Raw genomic sequence first — 25,201 nt, 5'->3', positions numbered from 1 at the left:
ATCCTTTCTCAACTCTGTTGCCACCACCATCATAACCTTGGAAAAAGTCCTGGGAGTGGTGGCCAGAACAAAAGGCAACGCCTGAAACTGATAATGGCACCCCAACACCGCGAAACGCAGAAACACTAGTGCTCCAATCAGATGGGAATAGGGGGGAATGCCTCAGATAGTTCCAGGGAGGTCAGAAACCCCCGACTGCATGGCCATTATCGCTGAGCACAATGTTTCCATGCGAAAATGAGTCACCCGCAAAGTCCGACCCCCTTTGAAATTTGCTTCCAGGGCATCCCACTCAAGATCAATCAATTCTTGAATGGCCTCCATAACAGGGAAAAAACAAGAGGCTTTATGGAAAGCAATCAAAATGGGATTTTTCTTTGAATCAGACATGAAATCTGTCCCAGGTACTCCCAGCATCTTCAACATCTAGGAAATTAGAGCCAATAGTTCATCTCTATGAAAGAACTGCAACACAGTCCTATATGGTTCCAGTCCTGGAGGAATTTCCCCATCCTCCAGAGAGTCAGGATCAGCCTTATCATCTGTGCCATTCGGATTCCTATCAGGAGTACCTGCTGCCAATCTAGGTGTACTTCGGCGCTTAACAGCAGTACCAGAAGAGAGGCCACCGCCTGTGAATCTGACCTGACAGGACTGGATGGGGCTGAGGACTGCGCCTGAAGAAAGGATTGCAGTCCTTGAAAAAATTCTACCTAAGAAAAGGCAGAAGGATTCATGCCAAAACCAGCACCTGTGCTGCACCCACTGAGCTACTGACCCCTGCTGACAAACCAGTTAAGGGAGTTCGAAAGTCAGGCGTCCCTCCTGATATGTTCTTATCCAGGCCATCATCAGGCTGGGAAGAACCAGGCTTAGTAAAATCAGAGGAAGCTAATTCTCCCTGAGCTTCTAAGCAGTGCTGGCACAAGTTAGAGAGCAGTCCAGCTGAGATGCCTGAATATGACAGCCAGAACAGAGGGAAAAGCACTTAGGTTTCTTAGCCACAGGAGTCATTAGTCCATCAGTATGCTGAATAAGTAACTGAAGGTGTGTGTTCAGCTGAATTTACGTTGCAAAATTTAGGCGCACAAAATTTAGGAATCCCAAGGCTACGTTTCGCAAAACTAAGCGCACTATCACCGTGCCAAACTTGAGTGCACAACCAATGTGTCCCAGATTGTGCGCACAGGAAGTGCACCCAAAAGAAACTAGGTGCACATCTTGGACACACAACCAGATGCACTTGCACGCACCAACAGTCCTGCAGAGGGCAGCCTAACTCGCAGAAAAAAAGTGCGTGAAAATGCTGCTGCTGCGGCCTACTACACAGCACACAGAAAAGAAGGCCTACAGCAGGGCCTAGCCCACCCAGGCTGCTTAACCCGCCAAGCTGCCCAAGTCCCTTAACCACCCACGGGAGTGGGAACGAACATCGGAACGGAGCACTGAGCACAGAGATCGGAGGAAGCTTCTACTCTGTCTCTGTCTTTCCCCTGTTTATTATTATTCTTTTTTTTAACCTTACCTGAGTTCAGCCTTTCCCGGCTGAGTACAGAGGCAGTCTCTGGCTGCGGGGGGAGAGGGCAAATACTGTCATTGCCATGATCGGCTTCCTGCACCCATAGCCTTTCAGATGTTTTAATCAGCTAAATCCATGCTGGCTGAGGAAACCAGCTATTGGACCAAGGCACTCATTTGAGGAACCACGAAAATCACCTCAGGAATTCTCAACTGGGGGAGGGACCATTTGGTATCACCATAGGAGAGCAGGCATTTCTCTTATTAATTCTCCTTTAAAATTTGAAGCGATCCTCAGTAGGGTAATGCACATTCACCATTTGCTGGAGGCGGAGAATACTGGCAGGCTGATGTCACTGCAGGAATATATATACTGTGACGTCAGTTTGCTCCTTCTCCATCTGCTGGTAGAAGTGCATAACCCACTGGTCCTGAATCCATCTGTCTGGTTACTAGTAAACAAATTTTACTGGAAACAAGTCAGAATTTTAAAAGGTAGCAAAAAATATACACGTATATTCAAAACATGCACCGTAGACAAAATGATTCGTTGCAATGAGAAAACATGGGGAGGACAATTTTCAAAGGAGTTTGTCAGGGTAACTAAGCTATTAATCAAGTAAATTCCCCAGACTGAAAAATGCCTTCCTCCCGTTTCACAATGCACATATTTTCGCTTGCAGAGAACAAGGGTAGGAGTGGTGTTAGGGTGAAGAAGGTAAAGAATGGGCAGGGATTTCATTTTGAAATCCGTGCATGCGCTTTCCAGCACAATTTCAAAATTCAACCTTGTTCCTTGTTCAGTTCATTGTTCTCTGAGGTCATGCAACCTTTGGGCGCCAAACGTTTTCTCTTCTGCCTCCATGGTAGGTATGCAAAGAAATCACAATTAATTAAAAAAAACCAAAAACAAAACTTAAACCAGAAGGATTTCAACCTGCTTCACATTGCATCCTGTTCCACTCAGGAAATCTGTTAAAATGAATTCTCCCCCACTTCCACCCCGGTGAATCTGATTCAAATGAAAATGAAATGAAAAAAACCCCCAAAAAACACTTCCGATTGTCAAACATTCTGAAAATGGGTTTGACAACCTGATAGAATCTGTTTGAGATTTGCAGATCCATTTGGGAGTTTTTCAGCTTTTTCTTCCATTCAAGGAGTAATTTCATAGACAGAAGTGGCTCAAGGCAATCTGGTGCCTGAGCCGAGGGATGAGATGGGATATTCACACATACACTCATTCACTTCTCTCCCTCTTCCATACACATGATCCACATCCCCCCACCACCCTCTCATATACACACCCCACCCTCACCCACATACCCCGTCACCCACCCATCCATACATACACCCTTACCCACCCACCCTCTCATATACACACACATATACACCCACTCACACATACCACCCCCTCATATCTATGCACACACACTCACCCTCTCATACACACATACATTGTACCACCCTCTCATACACATACCCCACCCTCACCCACACACCCCGTCACCCACCCATCCATACATACACACACCCTTACCCACCCACCATCTCATATACACACACATACACCCATCCACACATACACCCACCCTCATCCACCCTCTCATATGTATGCATACACACTCACCCTCTCATGCACGCGCACACACACACACACACACACACACACACACTCATACAGGCACACACCCTCTCATACAGAGACCTATCCACACCCACCCTCCCTTTCATACACACACCCCTTTCATTCATGCACATACCCTCTCATACAGACACTCCCATTCTCTCTCCCATCCTCCCTCTCATACACCCCCCACCCTCTCATATACATACACACACACTCTCTCATACTCACTCACAAGCTGCATCCCTGCCCCTCCAAGCTAGCTGACTCACACACACACACACACAAATTGTGCCTTTCCTTGTTCCTCAGCTACCACCAGATTGGGATCCGGCAGCGGCCCACAGCCTCTTTTTTTTTTAATTTTTTTGCATCCTCCAGCCTGCGCTGTAGCCTCCTTTCTTTTTCGTTGGCTGCTGCTGGCTTGGGCTATGGCGGCAACCCGCGGTCTCTTCTTTTCTTATTTGACCACCACCGATGACCCGCGGCTGCTTTTTCCTTTCTCCCCCGCCGCCAGTCTGGACTCTGGCAGCAGCAGTGGCACGCGGCCTCTTTCTTGTTCGTTGGCCACCGCTGACTCCATCGGCGGCCTTTCTTTTTTTTTTTTTTTTTCCTTTGGCTGCACCCGTGCTCTTCTTTTAATTTCTTGGCCTCCAGCGACCTGAGCACTGGAAGCGGCCCGCTGCCTCCTTTTTTTTTTTTTCCCCTGCTGCGGCCGGTCTGGGATCTGGCAGCGGGCCGTAGTCTCATTTCCCTTTCTTTGGCCGCTGCCGGTCTGGGCTCTGGAGGCAGCTTGTGGTCTCTCTTCTCTTTCTTTGACCGCTGGCAGCCCATGGTCTCTCTTCTCTTTCTTTGACCGCTGGCGGCCTGCGGTCTCACTTCTCTTTCTTTGACCGCTGGTGGCCCGCGGTCTCTCTTCTCTTTCTTTGACCGCTGGCGGCCCGTGGCCTCTCTTCTCTTTGTATCCATGCCGCCAGCGCCGCAGGTTTTCCTGTCTGCAGAGTTTGTTTGCCTGAATAAAGGGCGAGGCGGCTGTGGCAGGAAGGTTTCAGGGGGGCAATTTTGCCATCTCAAAATCTTGTTGCCTGAAGTGGCCGCCTCACACTGCCTCGTTACAGAGCCGCCCCTGTTCATAGATCTTCAAGTCCTCGCCAGGTTTATTCTTTGACAAACCTATTTGGAAGAAGTTTGCACATCTCTACACTACAACCACAGCTGAAAAAAAAAAGAAGGTTAAGAGGAGAATTCTTTTAGTCTCTGCTCTCATGAACTATTAAACTAACTTTTAATAGGAGTGAAATGAAATAGTAGCTTTATTTCTGTCCAATTAAGTGAAAACTAGCCTCAGATATGGAAAGGGAAGCAAATGTTCTGGCAAGGAAGAACTGCTGCTTATACAAAATTCACCATTCTGGATGCATTTCAATATGTACTGCAACTTTGAAAGTGAGTTTATTAGTGTCACTCATGAGTTAACAGCATAACGGTGATCACTGGAGATAAGTAATGTTTTCCCACCTACTGCAGGTACTTTCAAATCTGAGGAAAGAGCTTAAGTTTCCATATCCATTGCATCCCTATCTGTAAAGGGTATTATTAGTGTCAACTGCCATTTCTGTAATGCAGACGACCGTCCACTGGGAACTTAGCTGAGATCATCAGGAAACCATCATACAGTGCAATTATTTCTATCAACTAATGGCTACTTCGGGATGGGCTTTAGAATTCCATGTATGCGGAGGCAATAAAGAGCTCACTGCCCGTGAAGGTTCATAATGCCTGTTTTATAATAACATTCAGCTGTTTATCTACAGATCAGAACCAGACGTTACTGTCCATCAGTTATGCTAAGTGGCCTCTTCATCTGGGTTTGAAAGGATTACCCTATGGAAAGAGTTGGCCCTATGGGAAAAAAAAAAAGAGGTGGCCAGCTTATTGCAGAACTAGAGAGTTTCCGCTGGAGCTTTCCTTTTTAGAACCGTATTACGCGTAGCCCCGTTATTTAGGAGACAGTCTTTAAAGAACGGGGCTTCAGTGCACGAAGATTAAATGCAATACTTCTCGGGAAAACATTGTGAAGCTAAACAAAATGTGCAGTTACAAACCAATTTTGTTAAACAGTGATTTTATAGTACACAGTGGGATTTTTTTTTTCTTTAAACAGGGTAATAACAGTAAAACTAACTGCAAAATTTACTAGGTCCCATAAATAAAAGTGTAGTGCTAAACAGCGGTAGAAAAATGTTAAACAACTAAAGGGCTTGTTTTTTTTATTCAAGAGTTTCATAAGCCTACCAATTTGGTTCTATAAGTACTGGACAGATACTTGCATGACCAAATTGATAGGATATAATGTATGAGTTATGGGTAATTATGCAGGGCCAACCCTGTGCCTTGTCAAGTCGAGCAGGGTTTTGACTACAGTGGGGGTGAGATGCTTGGACCATGAGAGAGAAGGCTCAGTCACATGTAGCAAGTCTGATGTCTTCAGATCGGCTTAGATCACCTTGGATCCACTCTCTTTTCCTTTGTCAGCTCAATCACTGGGGAGGGACACAAGACTGAAAAGTAGTAGTAATAGTAATTATAATAGTTCATACCTTAGTGTTATTCCCAAACCACCAAAAGTAAGTGAGTGTCCCTGACTGATTGGGCCACACCACCGCAGTAATGTTGACTTCTTTATTTCTAATGGCCACAAATGGAATGCTGAGATGGACGTGTTCCACTGGACCTGAAGAGGAAAAGAGGTCAAAAGACAGTATCTGTAGCTTAATTTATCAGGCTCATTGTAGCTTTCAAAATCTAGAACGGCAAAACCTATTCATTCTAGTATTTTTCTAAATATTACAAAATAATGTTTTAAAACATGATGTAAAAGCAAACATTATTTTCATTATATTTAGAACTTAAATCTATCAGGGGAACATCTTGGAGCAACAGCAGAATATACCAATACACATCACAGAAAATCCACCCAAATCAGAAAATAATACATTTACATTATTTTTGCCTAGTATATGTCCTCAATAATAAGAAAGCTGAAAATGAAGGATTACATAAAAAGAGAACTAAATTATATATAGGGAGGCTGTAATGATGGTATGCACTATGTACATATATGTCTATTATATATATATATATATATATTGTAATATATATATAGTGCATACCGTCATTATAGCCTCTATATATATATATATATATATATATATATATATATATATATATATATATCATATAACAGGCAAGTAAATAAGAGAATACAGGAAGAGAAAAAAACCCAAAAATACTTTCTAATCCTTTATATTCTTAATTATTTATTTACAACGATCCAAAGTTCTTGGTGGGTACAAAGAAACATGCATAAAAACAATAAAGAAAACATCATAATCAAAACACAATATGACATCAGAACATACAATAAACTAGCCCTGAAATAACCTCACAAGTTCCAAGATAACAAGGCCTGATGTAGGGTCAAGGGATGTCAGGGGTCAGACGAGGTCTATCAGAGCTGCAGAATAAGGACCAGTAGAGCAGAGTGTTGTGAAACCAGTGGTGGGCCATAAAGAACCAAGCAAGTGAGAGCTTGGCACCTTTCATTGTCTTCTTGCTTTCATACACACCCAGCCCACCCAGAAAATTATAAAGTCATAGCGGATTACAGAAGATTAGGGGCAAGATAGGCAAGCTGGAGGGAAGAATAGGGCATCTATACATTGTAGCTTAGGCAAATTCAGGGGATTCATCCAAGCATACGTTAATTTAAATGCCTTGTATATTCAGTTTCCCAAATAAAGTTTTGTTAACTTCACTTATGATGATGTAGAATTGGGCAGCCTGCTCTCTAGCTTCTATAGTCATGGCAAGTCCTCCGTATAATTCTGAACAAAAGCAAAATGTGGGAAAGGTATGGAGGGAGGGAGGGAGGGTCTGGTCATCACTTGCTCTGACTCTCATTACCCAGGGATGATTTAAGAAAACACCACCACCACAGTTAATCAAAGGATAGGCTACTCCCTTCTCTTCATGGACAACAACGCACCTTCCACCAGGGAAATGGCAACCAAAATGTATCCTGTACCTAGTGATAAAAAGCACAGATGAACCCCCAGAAGCTTTTTAATCACCAAAGCCTGGAATTACAAGAAAGCGGAGGTTGTGTGTGCATCCAAATAATGAGCTTCCGTGTGATCATTCATGTGGCAAGGGAAGGGATAGGAGGGAGTGAGAATGCATTTGTACAGGACTGCGCTATAAACTTGGGTCCCTGGTCATTGTCTGGCACAGGACAAGAGGGAGTCACGTTGGGCAGGGCCAGCCTGTGCAAGGCCAGCAAGCAAGAGCACCCAAAACAGGTGGCAGTTGTAAAAGAAGCAGCTGGGAAGAGAAGGCTACCAGGAGAGAGAGGTGTAGTTAATTGTGTAAAATACATGCATTAACACAAGATTTTACAGGTGAATTTTCAAAGGGTTGCATGCATAATTGTAGAATATAATTGTGTCAAGTAGCAAATACTCAAATATAGGATGTTTATAAACCTCCAGAGTACATGTGCACTTGCAATATCATATGTAAATGTTAACGGGAATAATACAATATAAGAATATAAGAAATTGCCATACTGGGTCAGACCAAGGGTCCATTAAGCCCAGCATCCTGTTTCCAACAGTGGCCAAACCAAGTACCTGGCAACTACCCAAACATTAAGTAGATCCCATGCTACTGATGCCAGTAATGGCAGAGGCTATTCCCTAAGTTAACTTGATTAATAGCAGTTAATGGACTTTTCCTCCAAGAAATAATCCAAACCTTTTTTAAACCCAGCTACACTAACTGCATAGAAGCCTCTCATGAGGGACTTTGTCAAATGCCTTCTGAAAGTCCAAATACACTACATCTACCGGTTCACCTTAATCTGTTTATTAACCTCTTTAAAAAAAAAAAAAAGCAGCAATTTTCCATCCATAAGTAGTGAAAGCTATTTCTAAATCACAGCGGTTTGGGACATTCCACAGCAGAGTTCATAATTAAACGTGCAAGTTGCTACAGTATTTTGTAAAAGGAATATGTGCATTCATTACCAAATTTATCTGCACACCTTTACCCATGCTAATTAACTCGCACCATTAAACTGGACGTATCTGCAGTTTTTGGGTGGGAAATCTGGGTGAACTGGAAGGAATTTAGGGTGAAGTGTAAAAGGATGAAGGTGAACTGATGAAAGTCTGGGTGAACTTGTGGCAGTTTAAGCAAAATGGTGAGTCCAAATATGCCTGCAACTAATTATTTTCAGAATGTGTATGTACATACTTTATAAAATATCTGCCTATTAGGGTCATTCATCAAAATGCATTATGCGTTAATGCACGCAATAACACGTTAACGCCATAACACATGCGATAATCATGTTACCGCATGGCGCAAATGCAAATTTTTTGAAGGGGGAGGAATTTGGGTGGGACTAATTAAAATGAGGAGCAATTTCATACCTTTTTAAAGATAGAAATAACTACACCTTTTTTCCTGGTGTTAAGCTGTGCGATATGTCTGATAAATTTGGGATAAAGGGCTTGGAGAGGGCTTGGAGAGGGAAAGGGAGAGTGGAGTAGAGAGAGAGAGTGCCTCTGGGGAGGCCTTCACAGTATTGAACTATTTATATCACTATAGGAGGAACAGCTAATAGCTCGAGGTGAGGTGTTGGTGGTGGTTTAGGGTTTAGGGGCCAGTGTTAGATGCAGAGTGAGAAGTACGAACAGCACAGTACACCGTGGTGAACATTTGATGTCATTTGGACTGAGGAAAATCTCACAAAGTTGAGATTTCTACTATCTCACCCTAGCTTTGTTAGTACCCTGTTATAGAGTCCATCAAGCTAGAGCGAGAGAACATTCTAGAAATATCTCCTCAATCTCAACTCCTATCCACTTGCCTCCTAGGTTCTCTCTATCCAAATTCTCACTCCCCTCTCATCAGTTGTTTCCTCTAAAGGCTCCAACCCTTCAGTTCTTTCTCTCTCTCCAGCTCTCTCCCCTCAAAGTCTCAACTTCCTTGCATCCTCTTACCCCAGACTTGACTCCTATTACTCAAGCTGGGTCTCTTCCTCCTTCAGGCTCCAACCCCTGTATTCACTCTCTTCCCCCCACCCAGGCTTGATCCGCATTAGTTCTCTTGTCCTCCCCATTGTTGCGTCCATCGGCCCTCGACGGCTTCGCCCCGTTTGCCTCACCTTATTCATGGCTCCTCCCGCTTACCTGGGCAAGATGGCTACCACGAGTCTACACTCCGACCTCTATGGCATCCCCGGAACTGCTATGGTGCAGTCTCCCGCAATTGCTCCTCCCAGGTACCTACTAGGGTGCGTGCACAACCCACGTCTTTGTACCACCCTTGGTGCGAACCTCGAGGGCGTTCCCTCATTCTGACATCACGCCATCCGGGTATATTACCTTCACTCATTTGCTAGTTCCCCGAGTTAGCAAGGACTCTAATCTGTTCTTGTCTACGCTACTCTGCCGCTTCCGTGCTGCCGCAGGAAGCTCTCTCTTTCTGCCCTTCAGGGTATATGCTAACCTGGGTACTCACTCCTCGGGGGTCCTCTGCTTTATTTCAGGTACCTTACAGGGAACAGGTACTCACTCCTCAAGGACCTACTCTCCCTGCCTCGGTGCCTGTACCTTCTACAACGAACTGGTGAAATCGCATATCAACAGCAAACACCTAGTGAGTACTCTAACTCTCAGCCTATCTCATCCACAGTATCTCCTCGCTGGGAGACCTGCTGCGGAACCTCCTGACGTCATCTAGGAGAGAAGGGCTCCCTCGGCCAAGGTCCCTGAGACTGCAACTACAAGACTGCCTCACTACTGCCACCTCTGGTGGTTCCATTCAAGCTGTTTAATAAAAGAACTCTTGAGTTTGTGTAGTGTGAGTCTAGCCCAGTGCTGTGGCTCCTCACGGGGCTCCTCCCCGTGGGTATGGTCACCTCCACAGCACCCAAGGATCCACAAACACACATAATTACAACAGATTGCTAACTCCATGGATCCGGCTCAGCTCACTGCGTTGCAAGCCATTCCAGGCCTGGCCCAGAGGATCTACGAACAGCAGACTGTGCTGGAAGGACTGACCGCTGCATTTAATCTACTGCACACACAGATGGACTCGCCTTCCACCTCAGGTAAAGAAGCTAAACCATCTGAGGTGATGGTCAAGACTACCGTGATTCTTGCAGCTCCCACCCGCTTCTCGGGAGAAGTCTGGAGATGCAGAGACTTCATTAACCAGTGCTGCATGCATTTTGCATTACAACCTAGCCACTTTCCCACAGCCTATGCCAAGGCCACCTATATCCTGTTGTACCTAGATGGATGAGCATTGTCTTGGGGCTCTTCACTGTGGGAGTGCGAGGATCCAATTCTTCATGACCTTGAAGGATTTCTCGAACTCTTTAAGTCAGTTTTCGATGATCCTGCCCGGTATACCATTGCAGGATCTTCTTTGGTTCACCTGAAACAAGGGAACAAACCACTAGCTGACCACTATAGAATTCAACACACTGGCGGGTATGAATTATCTTGGGACCCGAGATGCCTGAAGACCCTCATCTTTGAAGGACTGAACTCCCATTTGAAAGACGAACTCGCCGCTCGTGAAATGCCTGAGTCATTGAGAACTTGTGAAATTGGCAACAAAGATCGATTGCTGACTTCTCGATAAGGTTCAAGACTTCCAGGAGACCCTTTCTGGGTGAACTTCGAGTCATGTCCACACCCAGGCCTGTTCCTTTGGTCCCAGCAGCCAGTGGAGAAGAACCTATAAGTTAGGCCGCAGCTACCTGACATCAAAAGAGAGAAGAATGCGGAAGAAATTAGGGCTGTGTATGTACTGTAGACAAGCTGGTCATGCTGTCCAAACTTGCCCTATATGTCCGGGAAAACTGGCAGACCTAAGTCCTGCGGGAGGACTCTTCTTCGGTCTCACCACTCCTTCTCCTCCGCACTCTATTCCTGTATCTTTGTCTGTGGACCTTTAGAGTACCAGACTCTTGACCTAGTAGATTCCGGGGCAGGAGGCAATTTTATTCTACAACGATTAGTGGAGCACCTAAGGATCCTCACTTCCACTATGAAGCCTCCACTACTTCTTTCTTCCATCCATGGAGAGCCCATACCGGGTGAAGTAACTCTACGCACCGAACCAGTGTGATTACGGACCGGTGCCCTCCATTCTGAGACCATCACCTTCTTTGTTTTAGAGAAGGCCATGCACCCTATAGTTCTGGGATTACCTTGGCTGCAGCATCATATGCCTCAATTCAATTGGGCTAAACTGGAACTGCCAAGATGGGGTCCAGACTGCCATGATAAATGCCTGATGGAGGTAGCTCCGTTACCCTGTATGCCTACCACCCCAATAATGCCGGGGTTGCCGCCTCAATATGCATCTTTCCAAGATGTCTTTTCGAAAGAAGCTGCAGATGTACTTCCGCCTCACAGACCTTATGACTACACTATTAATCTGAAGCCTAATACGGAGCCATCCAAGGGTAGAGTGTACTCCCTGTCCATGGCAGAAAATAAAGCCATGTCCGAATATATCCAGGAAAATCTCCAAAAGGGCTTCATAAGACCATCCAAGTCCCCTGCTGGTGCAGGCTTTTTCTTTGTGGACAAAAAGGATGGTACGCTACGTCCATGTATAGATTACAGAGGCCTCAACGAAATAATAATAAAAGATCGCTACCCTCTGCCTCGGATATCAGAGCTATTTGACAGACTAGAAGTAGCTCAAATCTTTTCCAAACTAGATCTGAAAGGAGCCTACAATTTACTTCGCATTCGAGCTGGCGATGAGTGGAAGACGGCCTTCAACACTCGGGATGGCCACTTCGGCCTGTGCAACATTTCAAAATTTAATGAACGACATTTTCCGGGATCTCCTCTATAAGTGTGTTGTTTTTTTATTTGGACGACATCTTGATTTTCTCTCAAGACATGATCACTCATCTGGAGGATGTTAAGAGAGTACTACAGAGGCTCCGTGAGAACCATCTCTACGCCAAGTTATCCAAATGTGAATTTCACAGACAGTGCCTTTCCTAGGCTACATAGTCTCCAATTAACGCTTTCAAATGGATCCACAGAAGCTGGAGAGTATCCAAAAATGGGCGCAACCCACCGGGTTAAAAGCTCTCAGATGCTTCTTAGGTTTCACCAACTATTTCAGGAACTTCATCAAGAATTACTCTTCATTTACAGTGCCGCTTACAGCTATGACGAAAAAAGGTGCCAATGTTGCTAATTGGTCTCCAGAGGCTATAGCTGCATTGCAGAAACTAAAAGATGCCTTTTCAAGCAAGCCGTGTCTTCGAAACCCAGATCCCTCCAAGCCTTTCATCGTGGAGGTTGATGCTTCAGACATTGGCGTAGGGGCCGTATTAAGCCAGGCTGGTGATTCAAAGGTTCCACAACCCTGCTCATTCTTCTCCCGTCGCTTCTCTCCTGCAGAGAAAAATTACGGAATAGGAGATAAGGAGCTTCTGGCTATTAAGATGGCATTTGAAAAATGGTGCCCTTGGCTCGAAGGAGCGTAACATCAAGTAACGGTCTTCACAGACCATATGAATCTGGAGTACCTCCGCCACGCACAGCGCCTGAACCATAGGCAAGCGAGATGTTCTCTGTTTTTCAACAGATTCAACTTTATGCTCAAGTCTCGCTCTGGAGATAAGAATATCAGAGCTGACGCTCTATCTCGCTCATTCCTCTCCGAGGACATTCCAGAGGAACCGCAACACATCATTGCCCTGAGAAGTGGCAGCTACCCACTCAGTACCTGCAGGAAAGACCATCGTACCCAAAAACCTCAGAAAGAAGTTATTGGCTTGGGCCCACGACTCTAAACTTTCAGGACACCCAGACCTATTACTGGTGGCTCACCATGAAGGAAGACACATTCTCCTACGTCGATTCCTGCGCAAACTGCGCTAAACAGAAGATGCTGCCAGGTCATCCATGGGGTCTACTCCAACCCTTGCCAGTGCCAGAAGAACCATGGACACATATTGCCACAGATTTTGTGGTCGATTTACCATCTTCAGGAGAAAACAACACCATTTGGGTAACCGTAGATCGGTTCTCGAAGATGGCTCATTTTGTGGCTCTCCCAGGCTTACCCACCGCCATGGAGCTCGCCAAGCTATTCATTATGCACCTCTTCTGCCTGCATGGCTTGCCTAAGCACATAGTCTCCGATCGAGGAGCCCAATTCACAGCTAACTTCTGGAAGGCACTATGTAAGAAGTTTGATATTTCCCTTGACTTCACATTGGCATATCATCCTCAATCCAACGGGCAGACAGAGAGGATGGACAGGACACTGAAGCAGTTCATTTGTGCCTACTTGAACACTCACCAGAATGATTGGAGTGAACTGTTGCCCTGGGCAGAACTTGCCATTAATTCTCATCCACCAACATCACTGGATCAACACCATTCGAAGTGGTTTATGGACGACTACCACTGCCACCACTGCCACTTCCGTTATCAGTGTCGTCCTCAGCAGCTCAATCTACTGCCAAAGATATCCAACAACTTTGGACTCAGACTAAAGACATGCTTGTTAAAGCAGGACTTCAAGCAAAGAAAGGATACGATGCCCATCAATGTAAGGCTCCAGACTTCAAGCCTGGTGATAACGTCTGGCTTGCCACAAAGCACTTAAGACTTAAACTTCCTTCAGCTTGCTTCGCTCCATGTTTCATTGGACCATTTCCCATTCTCCGACGAGTGGGCAATTTCACCTACAGTCTGAAGCTACCATCTACTTTAAAGATCCACAATGCATTCCACATCTCACTATTGAAGCCATTGATCCTTAGTGAGTTCTCCAACAACATACCTGATGTCACACCTATAGATGCAGAAGAAGACATTGAATATAAAGTAGACGCAGTTCTCAATGTGAGAAGACGAGGCAGAGTATGGGAATACCTCCTGTCATGGGATGGGTATGGCCCTGAAGAAAACTCTTGGACACTAATGTCTAATATCCTGGATAAAGAGATGCTACAGGACTTTCATCACTTTCATCCTCAAAAACCTAGACCTGGTAGGAAACAGTGTGGATGCCCTTTGAAGGGGGGTACTGTTGCATCCGTCAGTCCTCGACGGCTTCACCCCATTTGCCTCACCTTATTTACGGCTCCTCCCACTTACCTGGGCAAGATGGCTACTGCCGCGTCTACAAGCCGACCTCTCTGGCGTCCCCGGAATGGCTATGGTGCAGCCTCCCGCCATTGCTCCTCCCAGGTACCAGCACATGTGTGCGCAACCCACGTCTTTGTACCACCCTTGGCACGAACCTCGAGGGCGTTCCCTCATTCTGACGTCACGCCATCCGGGTATATTACCTTCACTCATTTGCTAGCTCCCCGAGTTAGCAAGGACTCAAATCCGTTCTTCTTTACGCTACTCTGCCGTTTCCATGCTGCCACAGGAAACTCTATCTGCCCTTCGGGGTATATGCTAACCTGGGTACCCTCTGCTTTATTTCAGGTGACTTACAGGGAACAGGTACTCGCTCCTCGAGGGCCTGCTCTCCCTGCCTCGGTGCCTGTACGTTCTACAATGACCTGGTGGACTCGCATATCAACAGCAAACACTTAGTGAGTACTCTAACTCTCAGTCTATCTCATCCACATTATCTCCTCGCTGGGAGACCTGCTGCAGAACCTCCTGACGTCATCTAGGAGAGAAGGGCTCCCTCTGCTGAGGTCCCTGAGACTGCAACTATGAGACTGCCACTTCTGGTGGTTCCTTTCACGTTGTTTAATAAAAGAACTCTTGTGTTTGTGTAGTATGAGTCTAGCCCAGTGCTGTGGCTCCTCACGGGGTTACTCCCTGTGGGCGTGGTCACCTCCACAGCACCCAAGGATCCACAAACACACATAATTACAACACCCATGTGGAACCATAGCCCTCATCCCCTCAAACTCTGACCCCACTATCCACCCCACCACACTGACTCTCTCCCTTCCAGCACTCTTGAGGCAACCCCACTACACAGCACTAGCTCTCTGTCTTCCAGCAGCTATATCTCTGCACTAGGAAGTTTTCTCTCCCAGGATTCACATCTCAACTCCTCTGCATGAGTTAACTTTCTCTCTCCTGGCAAGTTAAACCTCACTTCCAGTGACGCTGCTGTTTCTGCTGATGACGCACTCAGGATGAATCCAGCAAGCTCTTCCTTCCGGGTTGTTTGAATCACAGCTGTTCATGCTCCCTCTGGATTCACGCAGCCAAAATCAGATCCAATTTTGGAAATTTTGCACCAGAGCAGAATTCTGTGCAAATTCTACCTGCACATTTGTTAAGAATTCCCCAAAGGAGTAATTGTTGTAACAATAACCATTTCTGCTTCAAACTCTCATCATGTTCACAATTTTTTTTTTTTTTTTACTTCCCTTCCTCCCACATAGCGTCCCTGAACTCTGAGCTGCCACAGTCAAAAAAGCAAACAGAATGTTAGGAATTATTAGGAAGGGAATGGTGAATAAAATGGAAAATGTCATAATGCCCCTGTATCGCTGTTATGACTGTTGCTGCTCGACATCTCCACTCCGCCCTCCTTACCTCTCTGGCGACACCTCCTGCGGTTGACGGATGTTTGGCTGCCGCAGCGTCTGCCTGCCGTCCTCTCCGGCGTCCCCGGTCCAGCTTGGGCGCTGCCTCCCGCCATGCTGTCCAGCTGCCTTAGGGCGTGCACGCTGCGTGGCCCTGTTTCAAATACTTTCTTTGCCATGAACCTCAGGGGCGTCCCCCTGTGATGACGTCATGCATCCCAGATACAAAAAGCCTACGATAGTGCTAGCTAATCAAGTTAGCAAGGTGAACGCCTTACGGATGGGATTCGCTCTCTGTACCTAGCTACTCTGCCTCTCTATTATTGGACTTACTCTATTTGGGGTACCCGCTCCTCAGGGGCCTCTCTCTTCTCTTTCAGGCTGCTGTCTGGAACCTTTCTCGCTCCTCGAGGGCCCATGTTCCCGGACTCGCTGCCTGGACTTCACTTCTGCCTGGAAGATACCGCTGCCTACACCATCAGTGAGATTCCATCTTCTTCTCTCAGAGCTGTTCCCTGGAACCAGGTACTCGCTCCTCGAGGGCTTGCCTCTACTCCAGCTCCTGTGATTCCTACCGAGAGAAACCGCTGTGTGAGTACTCAATCAATGAGGCTCTATTCCAGAACCCTGCATATATGTCATTGTACTCACTATCTCAGTTTCTCTTCACTACAGCACAGCCATTGTGGGATCGCGTTCCAGAGCCCTGAGGGACTACAAGCCCAGCCGGGCTTCATCTCTGCTCACTACTGCCACCTCTGTTGGCTCCTCAATACTGTTAATAAAAGATCTATCTGGGTTGTATATCCTAAGCTGAGCCTGACCTGTGGCCCCTCACGGGACTTACCCCCGTGGGCGTGGTCAGCAGCCACAGTGTCCAAGGGTCCACCCAAAACCTTACAAACAATAACAGATTGCTAACTCCATGGATCCGGCACAGCTCAATGCCCTGCAGGCCATTCCGGGCCTGGCCCTGAGCATTTTTGAACAGCAAAACGCATTGGAGAAACTCACTTCAGCGTTTCATCAGCTGCACACACAGAAGACCCAAGGTGCTAATTCCAGCAATGAAGGTCAGTTACATGAAGTAACTTTAAAGACTGCTGTATCGCTGGCTACTCCAGTTCATTTCTTGAGAGAGATTCAGAAGACCAGGGGCTTTTTAAACCAGTGCTGCATGAATTTTGCATTACAACCTTCTCAGTTCCCCACAGCTTTTTCCAAGACTACTTACATTCTATCTTATCTTTATGGAAAGGCCTTGTCTTGGGCTTCTACACTGTGGGAATGCAAGGATCCTATTTTGCAGGACTTATTTAAATACGTTTTCGATAATCCTGCTCGAGTGACCATTGCCGGTTTTGCTCTAGTGGACCGGAAGCAAGGCAACCGACCACTGGCTGATTTTGCGATAGAGTTTAAGACTCTTGCTACAGAACTCTGCTGGGACCCCAAATGCCTGAAGACCCTCTTCTTCAGAGGCCTGGATACTCGCTTGAAAGACGAGCTGGCTGCTCGTGAAACACCTGACTCGCTGGATGAACTAGTGGTTTTGGCTACTAGGATCGATCACCGGCTTCGTGATAAGGTGAAAGAGATCTGGCCTAATAGAGGACTTGGTCAGAAGGAGGCTAGTGCTAAACCTGCACCTCGGATTGTTCCAGTAATTCCTGCTGCCAGTGGAGATGAACCGATGCAACTTGGTCGCAGACATTTGACTTCCAAAAGAGAGAAGACTTCGGAAGAGGCATGGTCTATGCATGTACTGTGGACAGACTGGTCACGATGTCCCAACATGCACAATTTGTCCGGGAAACGGACGGGCCTAAGTCCTGCAGGAGGACTGTTCTTAGGCTTTACTATGCCCTCTCCTCCGTTCTCTCTCCCAGGCTCCTTGATCTGCGGACCGTCTAAGGTTCAAACTCTTGCCCTGGTGGATTCAGGGGCAGGAGGCAACTTTATTCTTCGACGCCTAGTTGAACATTTGAGGATTCCCCTCGTCACCTTGAAGGTTCCACTACTCCTATCCTCCATGCTTGGAAAGCCCTTACCAGGTGACGTGACTTGCCAAACTGTACCAGTAACTCTCCGCACCGGAGCTCTCCATATTGAGTCAATTCCCTTCTTTGTGTTAGAGAAGGCCATGCAATCTGTCGTCCTGGGGTTACCCTGGTTGCAGTCGCACCAACCCCAATTTGACTGGGCATCCTTGGAACTCTCCGGCTGGGGCCCAGGTTGTCATGGGAAGTGCCTTAAGGAGATTGCTCCTGTCATCTGCATGCCTACTACTCCAGCAATGCCAGGACTGCCGCCCCAATACGCATCTTTTAGTGATGTGTTTTCCAAAGAAGCTGCTGTCATCCTTCCTCCGTATAGGTCCTATGACTGTGCCATAAGACTGAAACCCAATACTGAACCTTCTAAAGGACATGTCTATCCACTCTCAGTGATTGAGAACAAGGCGATGTCCGAATACATCGAGGAGAATTTACAGAAGGGGTTTATTAGACCATCGAAGTCTCCAGCCGGTGCAGGCTTCTTCTTTGAGGGGAAGAAGGACGGTACCCTATGTCCTTGTATCGATTACCGAGGTCTGAATGAGATCATGATTAAAGACCGCTACCCCCTGCCTTTAATCTCAGAGCTGTTTGACTGGCTTCAGGGGGCCAAAATTATCTCAAAACGTGACCTGAAGGGGACCTACAACTTAGTTCGCATTCGTAGTGGTGATGAATGGAAAACAGCATTCAACACTCGAGATGGCCATTTTGAGTACTTAGTTATGCCCTTCGGCCTGTGCAACACACCGGCTATATTTCAGAACATGATGACATCCTGTGGGACCTGCTGTACAAGAGTGTCGTGGTATACCTGGATGATATCCTGATATTTTCCCAGGATTTGCCCACTCATCTAGAGGATGTCAAGCAAGTACTACGCCAACTCCGTGAACACCGGCTCTACGCCAAACTCTCCAAGTGCGAATTTCATAAAGACTCAGTCCCTTTTCTTGGCTATATCGTGTCTAAAGAAGGCTTCCAGATGGACCCTCAAAAGCTTGAGAGTATCAAAAATTGGTCCCAACCTACCAGCCTGAAGGCCCTGAGATGATTCCTGGGGTTTACCAACTATTATAGAAGCTTTATAAAGAACTACTCTTCTTTAACAGTACCCTTGACCGCAATGACCTGTAAGGGTGCCAACGCTTCAAAATGGTCTGCGGAGGCCATTTCCGCATTAGAGAAACTAAAGACTGCCTTTTCCATGGAACCATGCTTGCGGCATCCTGACCCCAACAAGCCCTTTATCGTAGAAGTGGACGCTTCAGATGTCGGCGTGGGGGCTGTATTGAGCCAGACTGGAGACTCTAAAACCTTACGTCCCTGCTCTTTCTTCTCACGACATTTCTCCCCGGCAGAGAAGAAATATGGGATCGGCGATAAAGAGCTCTTGGCAATAAAGCTTGCATTCGAGGAATGGTGGCCTTGGCTCGAAGGCGCTCAACATCAAATAACCGTATTCACAGACCACAAAAATCTAGAGTATCTCCGCCATGTGCAACGTCTTAACCACAGACAAGCTAGATGGTCCTTATTTTTCAATCATTTCGACTTTGTGCTTAAATATCGCCCCGGAGACAGAAATACCAGAGCTGATGCCTTCTCAAGCTCCTTTCTCTTGGAGGATGTGCCTGAAGAACCTCAGCATATAATTGACCCAAAGAAAGTCATCTTGGTGACTACACATTCTGTGCCTGCTGGTAAGACCATCGTGTCTAAACAACTCTGGAAGAAAGTGCTCTTTTGGGCGCACGATTCCAAGCTGGCTGGCTATCCTGGTCAACACCATACCCTGCTCAAGATCCAGAAGTTTTATTGGTGGCCTACTGTCAAGAAGGATACCCTATCCTATGTGGCATCCTGTACCAACTGTGCCAAACACAAACCTGCTTCTGGCCAACCGTGGGGATTGCTGCAAACACTGCCAGTTCCGGAACAGCCCTGGTCACACATCACTACTGATTTTGTAGTCGATTTATCCCCTTCTGGAGGAATGAATACCATCTGGGTAACAGTCGATCACTTCAGCAAGATGGCCCATTTCGTGGTGCTGCCTGGCTTACCTTCAGCCTTGGACCTTGCGAAGCTCTTCATATCGGACATTTTTCGTCTTCACGGCTTACCAAGACACATTGTCTCAGACCGAGGATCTCAATTCATGGCAAGATTTTGGAGGGCCTTGTGCAAGTTATTTGACATCTCTCTAAACTACACTTCAGCCTATCATCCGCAATCAAATGGCCAAACAGAACAGATGAATAGAACCTTAAAACAGATCATTCAAGCCTACTTGAGCTGCTGTCAGAATAACTGGGCCGAACTGTTACCTTGGGCTGAATTTGCCATCAACTCTCATCCAGCAACATCAACTGGATCAACACCTTTTGAAGTGGTATATGGACGCTCTCCAACACCGCCACTTCCACTGAAGCTCTCAGTGACGTCCCCAGCAGCTCAATCTACTGCTGATGAAATCCATAACCTGTGGACTCAGACGAAAGACATGCTAGTTAAAGCGAGTGACTGCGCTAAGAAGTTCTATGATGCTCACCATTCTCAAGCGCCTGTCTTCAAGCCCGGAGACAAAGTCTGGTTATCTACCAAGCATCTCAGACTGAAGTTACCCTCCACTTCGTTCTCTCCTCGCAACATTGGACCATTTCCAATCCTCCGACGTCTTGGCAACATCACCTAGAGTCTGAAGTTACCACCCAGACTAAACATCCACAACGCTTTTCACGTTTCACTCTTGAAACCTCTCATACTCAGTGAATTCTCTTCCAAGACTCAGGAAACATCTGCCATCAACGCAGAAGATTACCTAGAATTCAAGGTCGAAGAGATTCTTGATGTCCGGAGACGAGGCAAAACACTTGAGTACCTCCTTTCTTGGGAGGGTTTCGGCCCCGAAGAAAACTCTTGGGAGCCTCAGGCTAACATCCTTGATAAAGAGATGCCATGTCAATTTCATCTCGCACATCCTTTAAAACCTAAACCTGGTACCCGCAGAGGAGACCGCCCTTTGAAGGGGGGGTACTGTTACGACTGTCGCTGCCCGCCTCCACTCCGCCCTCCTTACCTCTCTGGCGACTCCTCCCACGGTTGACGGATGTTTGGCTGCCGCGGCGTCTGCCTGCCGTCCTCTCCAGAGTCCCCGGTCCAGCTTGGGCGCTGCTTCCCGCCATGCTGTCCAGCTGTCTTAGGGTACGCGCACTGCGTGGCCCTGTTTCAAATACTTTCTTTGGTGCGAACCTTAGGGGCGTCCCCCTGTGATGACGTCACACATCCCGGATACAAAAAGCCTACGCTACTGCCAGCTAATCAAGTTAGCAAGGTGAACTCCTTACGGATGGGATTCGCTCTCTGTACCTAGCTACTCTGCCTCTCTATCATTGGACTTACTCTATTTGGGGTACCCGCTCCTCGGGGGCCTCTCTCTTCTCTTTCAGGTCGCTGTCTGGAACCGGTACTCGCTCCTCAAGGGCCCATGTTCCCGGACTCGCTGCCTGGGCTTCACTTCTGCCTGGAAGATACCGCTGCCTACACCATCAGTGAGTTTCCATCTACTTCTCTCAGAGCTGTTCCCTGGAACCAGGTACTTGCTCCTCGAGGGCCTGCTTCTACTCCAGCTCCTGTGATTCCTACCGAGAGAAACCACTGTGTGTGAGTACTCAATCAACGAGGCTCTATTCCAGAACCCTGCATATACTTCATTGTACTCACTATCTCAGTTTCTCTTCACTACAGCACAGCCATTGTGGGATCGCTGTTCGAGAGCCCTGAGGGACTACAAGCCCAGCCGGGCTTCATCTCTGCTCACTACTGCCACCTCTGGTGGCTCCTCAATACTATTAATAAAAGATCTGTCTGTGTTGTGTGTCCTAAGCTGAGCCTGACCTGTGGCCCCTCATGGGACTTCCCCCCGTGGGCGTGATCAGCAGCCACAGTGTCCAAGGGTCCACCCAAAACCTTACAAACAATAACAGATTGCTAACTCCATGGATCCAGCACAACTCAATGCCCTGCAGGCCATTCCGGGCCTGGCCCTGCGCATTTCTGAACAGCAAGACGCATTGGAGAAACTCACTTCAGCGTTTCATCAGCTGCACACACAGAAGACCCAAGGCGCTAAATCCAGCAATGAAGGTCAGTTACATGAAGTAACTTTAAAGACTGCTGTACCGCTGGCTGCTCCAGTTCGTTTCTCGGGAGAGATTCAGAAGACCAGGGGCTTTTTAAACCAGTGCTGCATGCATTTTGCATTACAGCCTTCTCAGTTCCCCACAGCTTTTTCCAAGACTACCTACATTCTATCTTATCTTGATGGAAGGGCCTTGTCTTGGGCCTCTACACTGGATCCTTGGGCCACTGCCACCCATAGTGGCCCAAGGAGCCACTGTGGGTGGATCCTTGGGCCTCTACACTGTGGGAACACAAGGATCCTATTTTGCAGGACATAGATGGATTTTTGTACTTATTTAAATCCGTTTTCGATGATCCTGCTCGAGTGACTGTTGCCAGTGGAGATGAACCGATGCAACCTGGTCGCGGACATTTGACTTCCAAAGAGAGAAGACTTCGGAAGAGGCGTGGTTTATGCATGTACTGTGGACAGACTGGTCACGATGTCCCACCCACACCCTCACAAACACACACCTTCATACGCCACACACACTCACACACAAAACTCTGCTAGTTTCTTTGGTGACAGAGCAAGACCTTTCTAATCTTGTGAAATTCTATTCTAGAAATATGAATAATTCTTTTTTTGGATGAAATATTAGGATCTATCCTTATTTATCTAGGATAACCCAGGAAAGCGGGATAGGATATCTTGCTTTTAGACAAGAGATTCGAGCTTTAGCTGATTCTTGTTGCTGCCCGACGTCTCCCCTCCACCCCCCTTACCTCTTTGGCGACTCCCTCCTGGGTTGATTGAAGTTTGGCTGCCGTGGCGTCATCTTGCCGACCTCCTCCGGCGTTCCCGGACTGGCTAGACGCTGCCTTCCGCCATGTTCTCCTGAGGCCTAAGGGTGCGTGCGCTCACGGCGCGGCCCTGACTCCAGTACCAGCATTGGCGCGAACCTCAAGGACGTCCCCCTGAGATGACATCATCATCTTCGTATATTTAAAGGTCTTTCATTTCGCTAACTAATCGAGTTAGCAAAGGGTTTCCTACCTAGCTGCCTCCAGGTATCGCTGCGGATGGGATTCGCTCTCCGCATACCTTGCTACTCTGCCTCCTCGGACTTTACCAGGGGTACCCGCTCCTCGGGGACCTCGCTCTCTCTTTTACTTTTCAGGTCGCAGTCTGGAACCGGTACTCGCTCCTCGAGGGCCCACGTTCCCGGACCTGCTACTGAATATAACATCTGCCAGGAAGTCACCGCTGCCTACAACACCAGTGAGTTGCCATCTCTCTCTCAGAGCTTTCCCTGGAACCAGGTACTCGCTCCTCGAGGGCCTACTTCATTCCAGCTCCTGGGCTATTCTAAGAGACTACAGTGTGAGTGTTACCATCAAGGTTCTGTTCCTGAACTCTGCATACTCTGCTTACTCACTATCTTAGTTTCTCTACAGCTCAACCTTCCTGGGATTGCTGTTCCAGTGCCTGAGGGACTACAGCCCAGCCAGGCTATTCCAGCTCACTACTGCCACCTCTGGTGGTTCTCAAAAACCGTTTAATAAAAGAACTTGTGTGTGTCTGTCTCCCAACTCTGAGCCTGACCGGTGATCCATCTCTGGATCTTCCCCCGAGGGCGTGGTCAGCTGCCACCGGCCCAAGGATCCACCCACAACCATCACAAATAATAACAATTCTTTTGTTCTAAGACATCCATGTAAGTGTGTTATGCATGCTATGTTTTTTGTTGCCCTAGAACAAGTGAAGTCATGTTTTGGATTTGAGAAGAGTAATAACATCTTTTCCAGCTCGCAGTTAGCTCTAATGTATTGATTTTGTTTTTCCATAAAACAGGACCTGTCACTTTATGGCTGTTTTCTTCACTGGCTGTTTAAATTCTCCTTGGTTTTCTTTCTTCCCCCTACATTTTTGCTATATGGTTGATAAATGGGGATACTTATTTTGTTTTTCTTGTCTTAATGAATATCATTTTCTTCTTTTCTCCATTGTATTTCTCTGAGCATGGTGTTAATGCATTGTATTGTTTAAAAGGATAAATATAACATTTAAAAAAATCTTACCTCTTTGAGTAACAACTTTACTGTACTGCACTATAAATTAACTACTACTCAAATACAGTGATTATATTGTTTTATCTGAACAAATAAAGTCTGCAGAATTTTAAAATATTTTGGGCAGAATTTATTTTTTTTGCACAGAATCCCCCCAGGAGTATTGTGTATATGGATGTGTGAGTAAGTGAGAGAGAGAGAGATCAGGCTTAGGTGCCACAGTGGTGGAGAGGGCTAGGCCCTATCAGGACCACGGCACCAGTGGGACTTAGGATTTAGGCATAAAAGACAATGTAAATACAATGAAAGTCCCATTGTACCTCCAGTGGTGTTTATAATCACACATCCTAGTCAGCTATACATTATTCACAATAATCATTTGCCGAGTTGGACTACAAAATCCAAGCTAGATAAATGAGATCTCAGACATGAAAAATGGGTAGTACAAGATCCACTGAATTATATTTATAGTGCCTGCGTCAGATGCCATAGAGAAAAAAATAAAAGCTGTATCACAATGAGGCAACTAATGAAATTATAATTATTGCATTCATTCACAGAACTCTAGTAGCCATCCTGGTCCTGCAATAAACTGGATTCTTTGAAGGCTGTGATATCTTTTGTTAGATTAACGGCCAGATTTTAAAAGGCCTGCGCACGTAAAATCCGGGCTTTACATGTGTGGCTGGGTCTTGCATGCACTGCATGCATTTTCAAAGGGGCCCAGCCATGCACTTAAACCCTGATACGTGCACAAGTTGCAGGCCTCTTCAAAGGGGCGGGCCTGGGCGGGGCCAGGATAGCACCATTGAACGCAGTCCCGAAGACTCGAGATCTGAAGTAAGTTCTAAAACAAAAAATAAAGAAGGATAGGTAGGGTTTAGGCAGGGAGTGTGGAAGAGGGAAGAGGGAGGGAGTTTAGGTAGGGGGGGTTAGGGAAGTTCCCTCCCAGACCTCTCCTTAACTGGAGCGGACTGGGAGGGAACTGGGGAAGGCCCGAATGCGTCTCCCCCCTTTTGCACGTTGCCCACACATACGCACTTGGATTATGAAATTGGCGAGTCCATGTGTGCGTGCCAGGAACATGGACATGAGCGTGTACGTTATAAAATCTACCCCTTTTATAATATCCAAAAAAATTATTAAGAGCTATTTTCAAAAGCCATTTACATG

The 25,201-nt window shown here is 46.7% G+C and overlaps 1 protein-coding gene across 1 annotated transcript in view; it reads right to left on the bottom strand.

Moving 5' to 3' along the window:
* SORCS3 (sortilin related VPS10 domain containing receptor 3) overlaps positions 1-25,201 on the bottom strand; it is a 1,039,444-nt gene that overhangs the window by 86,815 nt on the left and 927,428 nt on the right. The window contains exon 21 of the mRNA XM_029610742.1: positions 5,746-5,879. Coding sequence (XP_029466602.1) covers positions 5,746-5,879 — 134 coding nt within the window. The remainder of the gene's footprint in view (positions 1-5,745; positions 5,880-25,201) is intronic.

This window comes from Rhinatrema bivittatum, chromosome 7, assembly GCF_901001135.1.
Source record: "Rhinatrema bivittatum chromosome 7, aRhiBiv1.1, whole genome shotgun sequence".
NCBI classification, from domain to species: domain Eukaryota; kingdom Metazoa; phylum Chordata; class Amphibia; order Gymnophiona; family Rhinatrematidae; genus Rhinatrema; species Rhinatrema bivittatum.
This window is presented reverse-complemented; position numbering and strand designations above follow the sequence as displayed.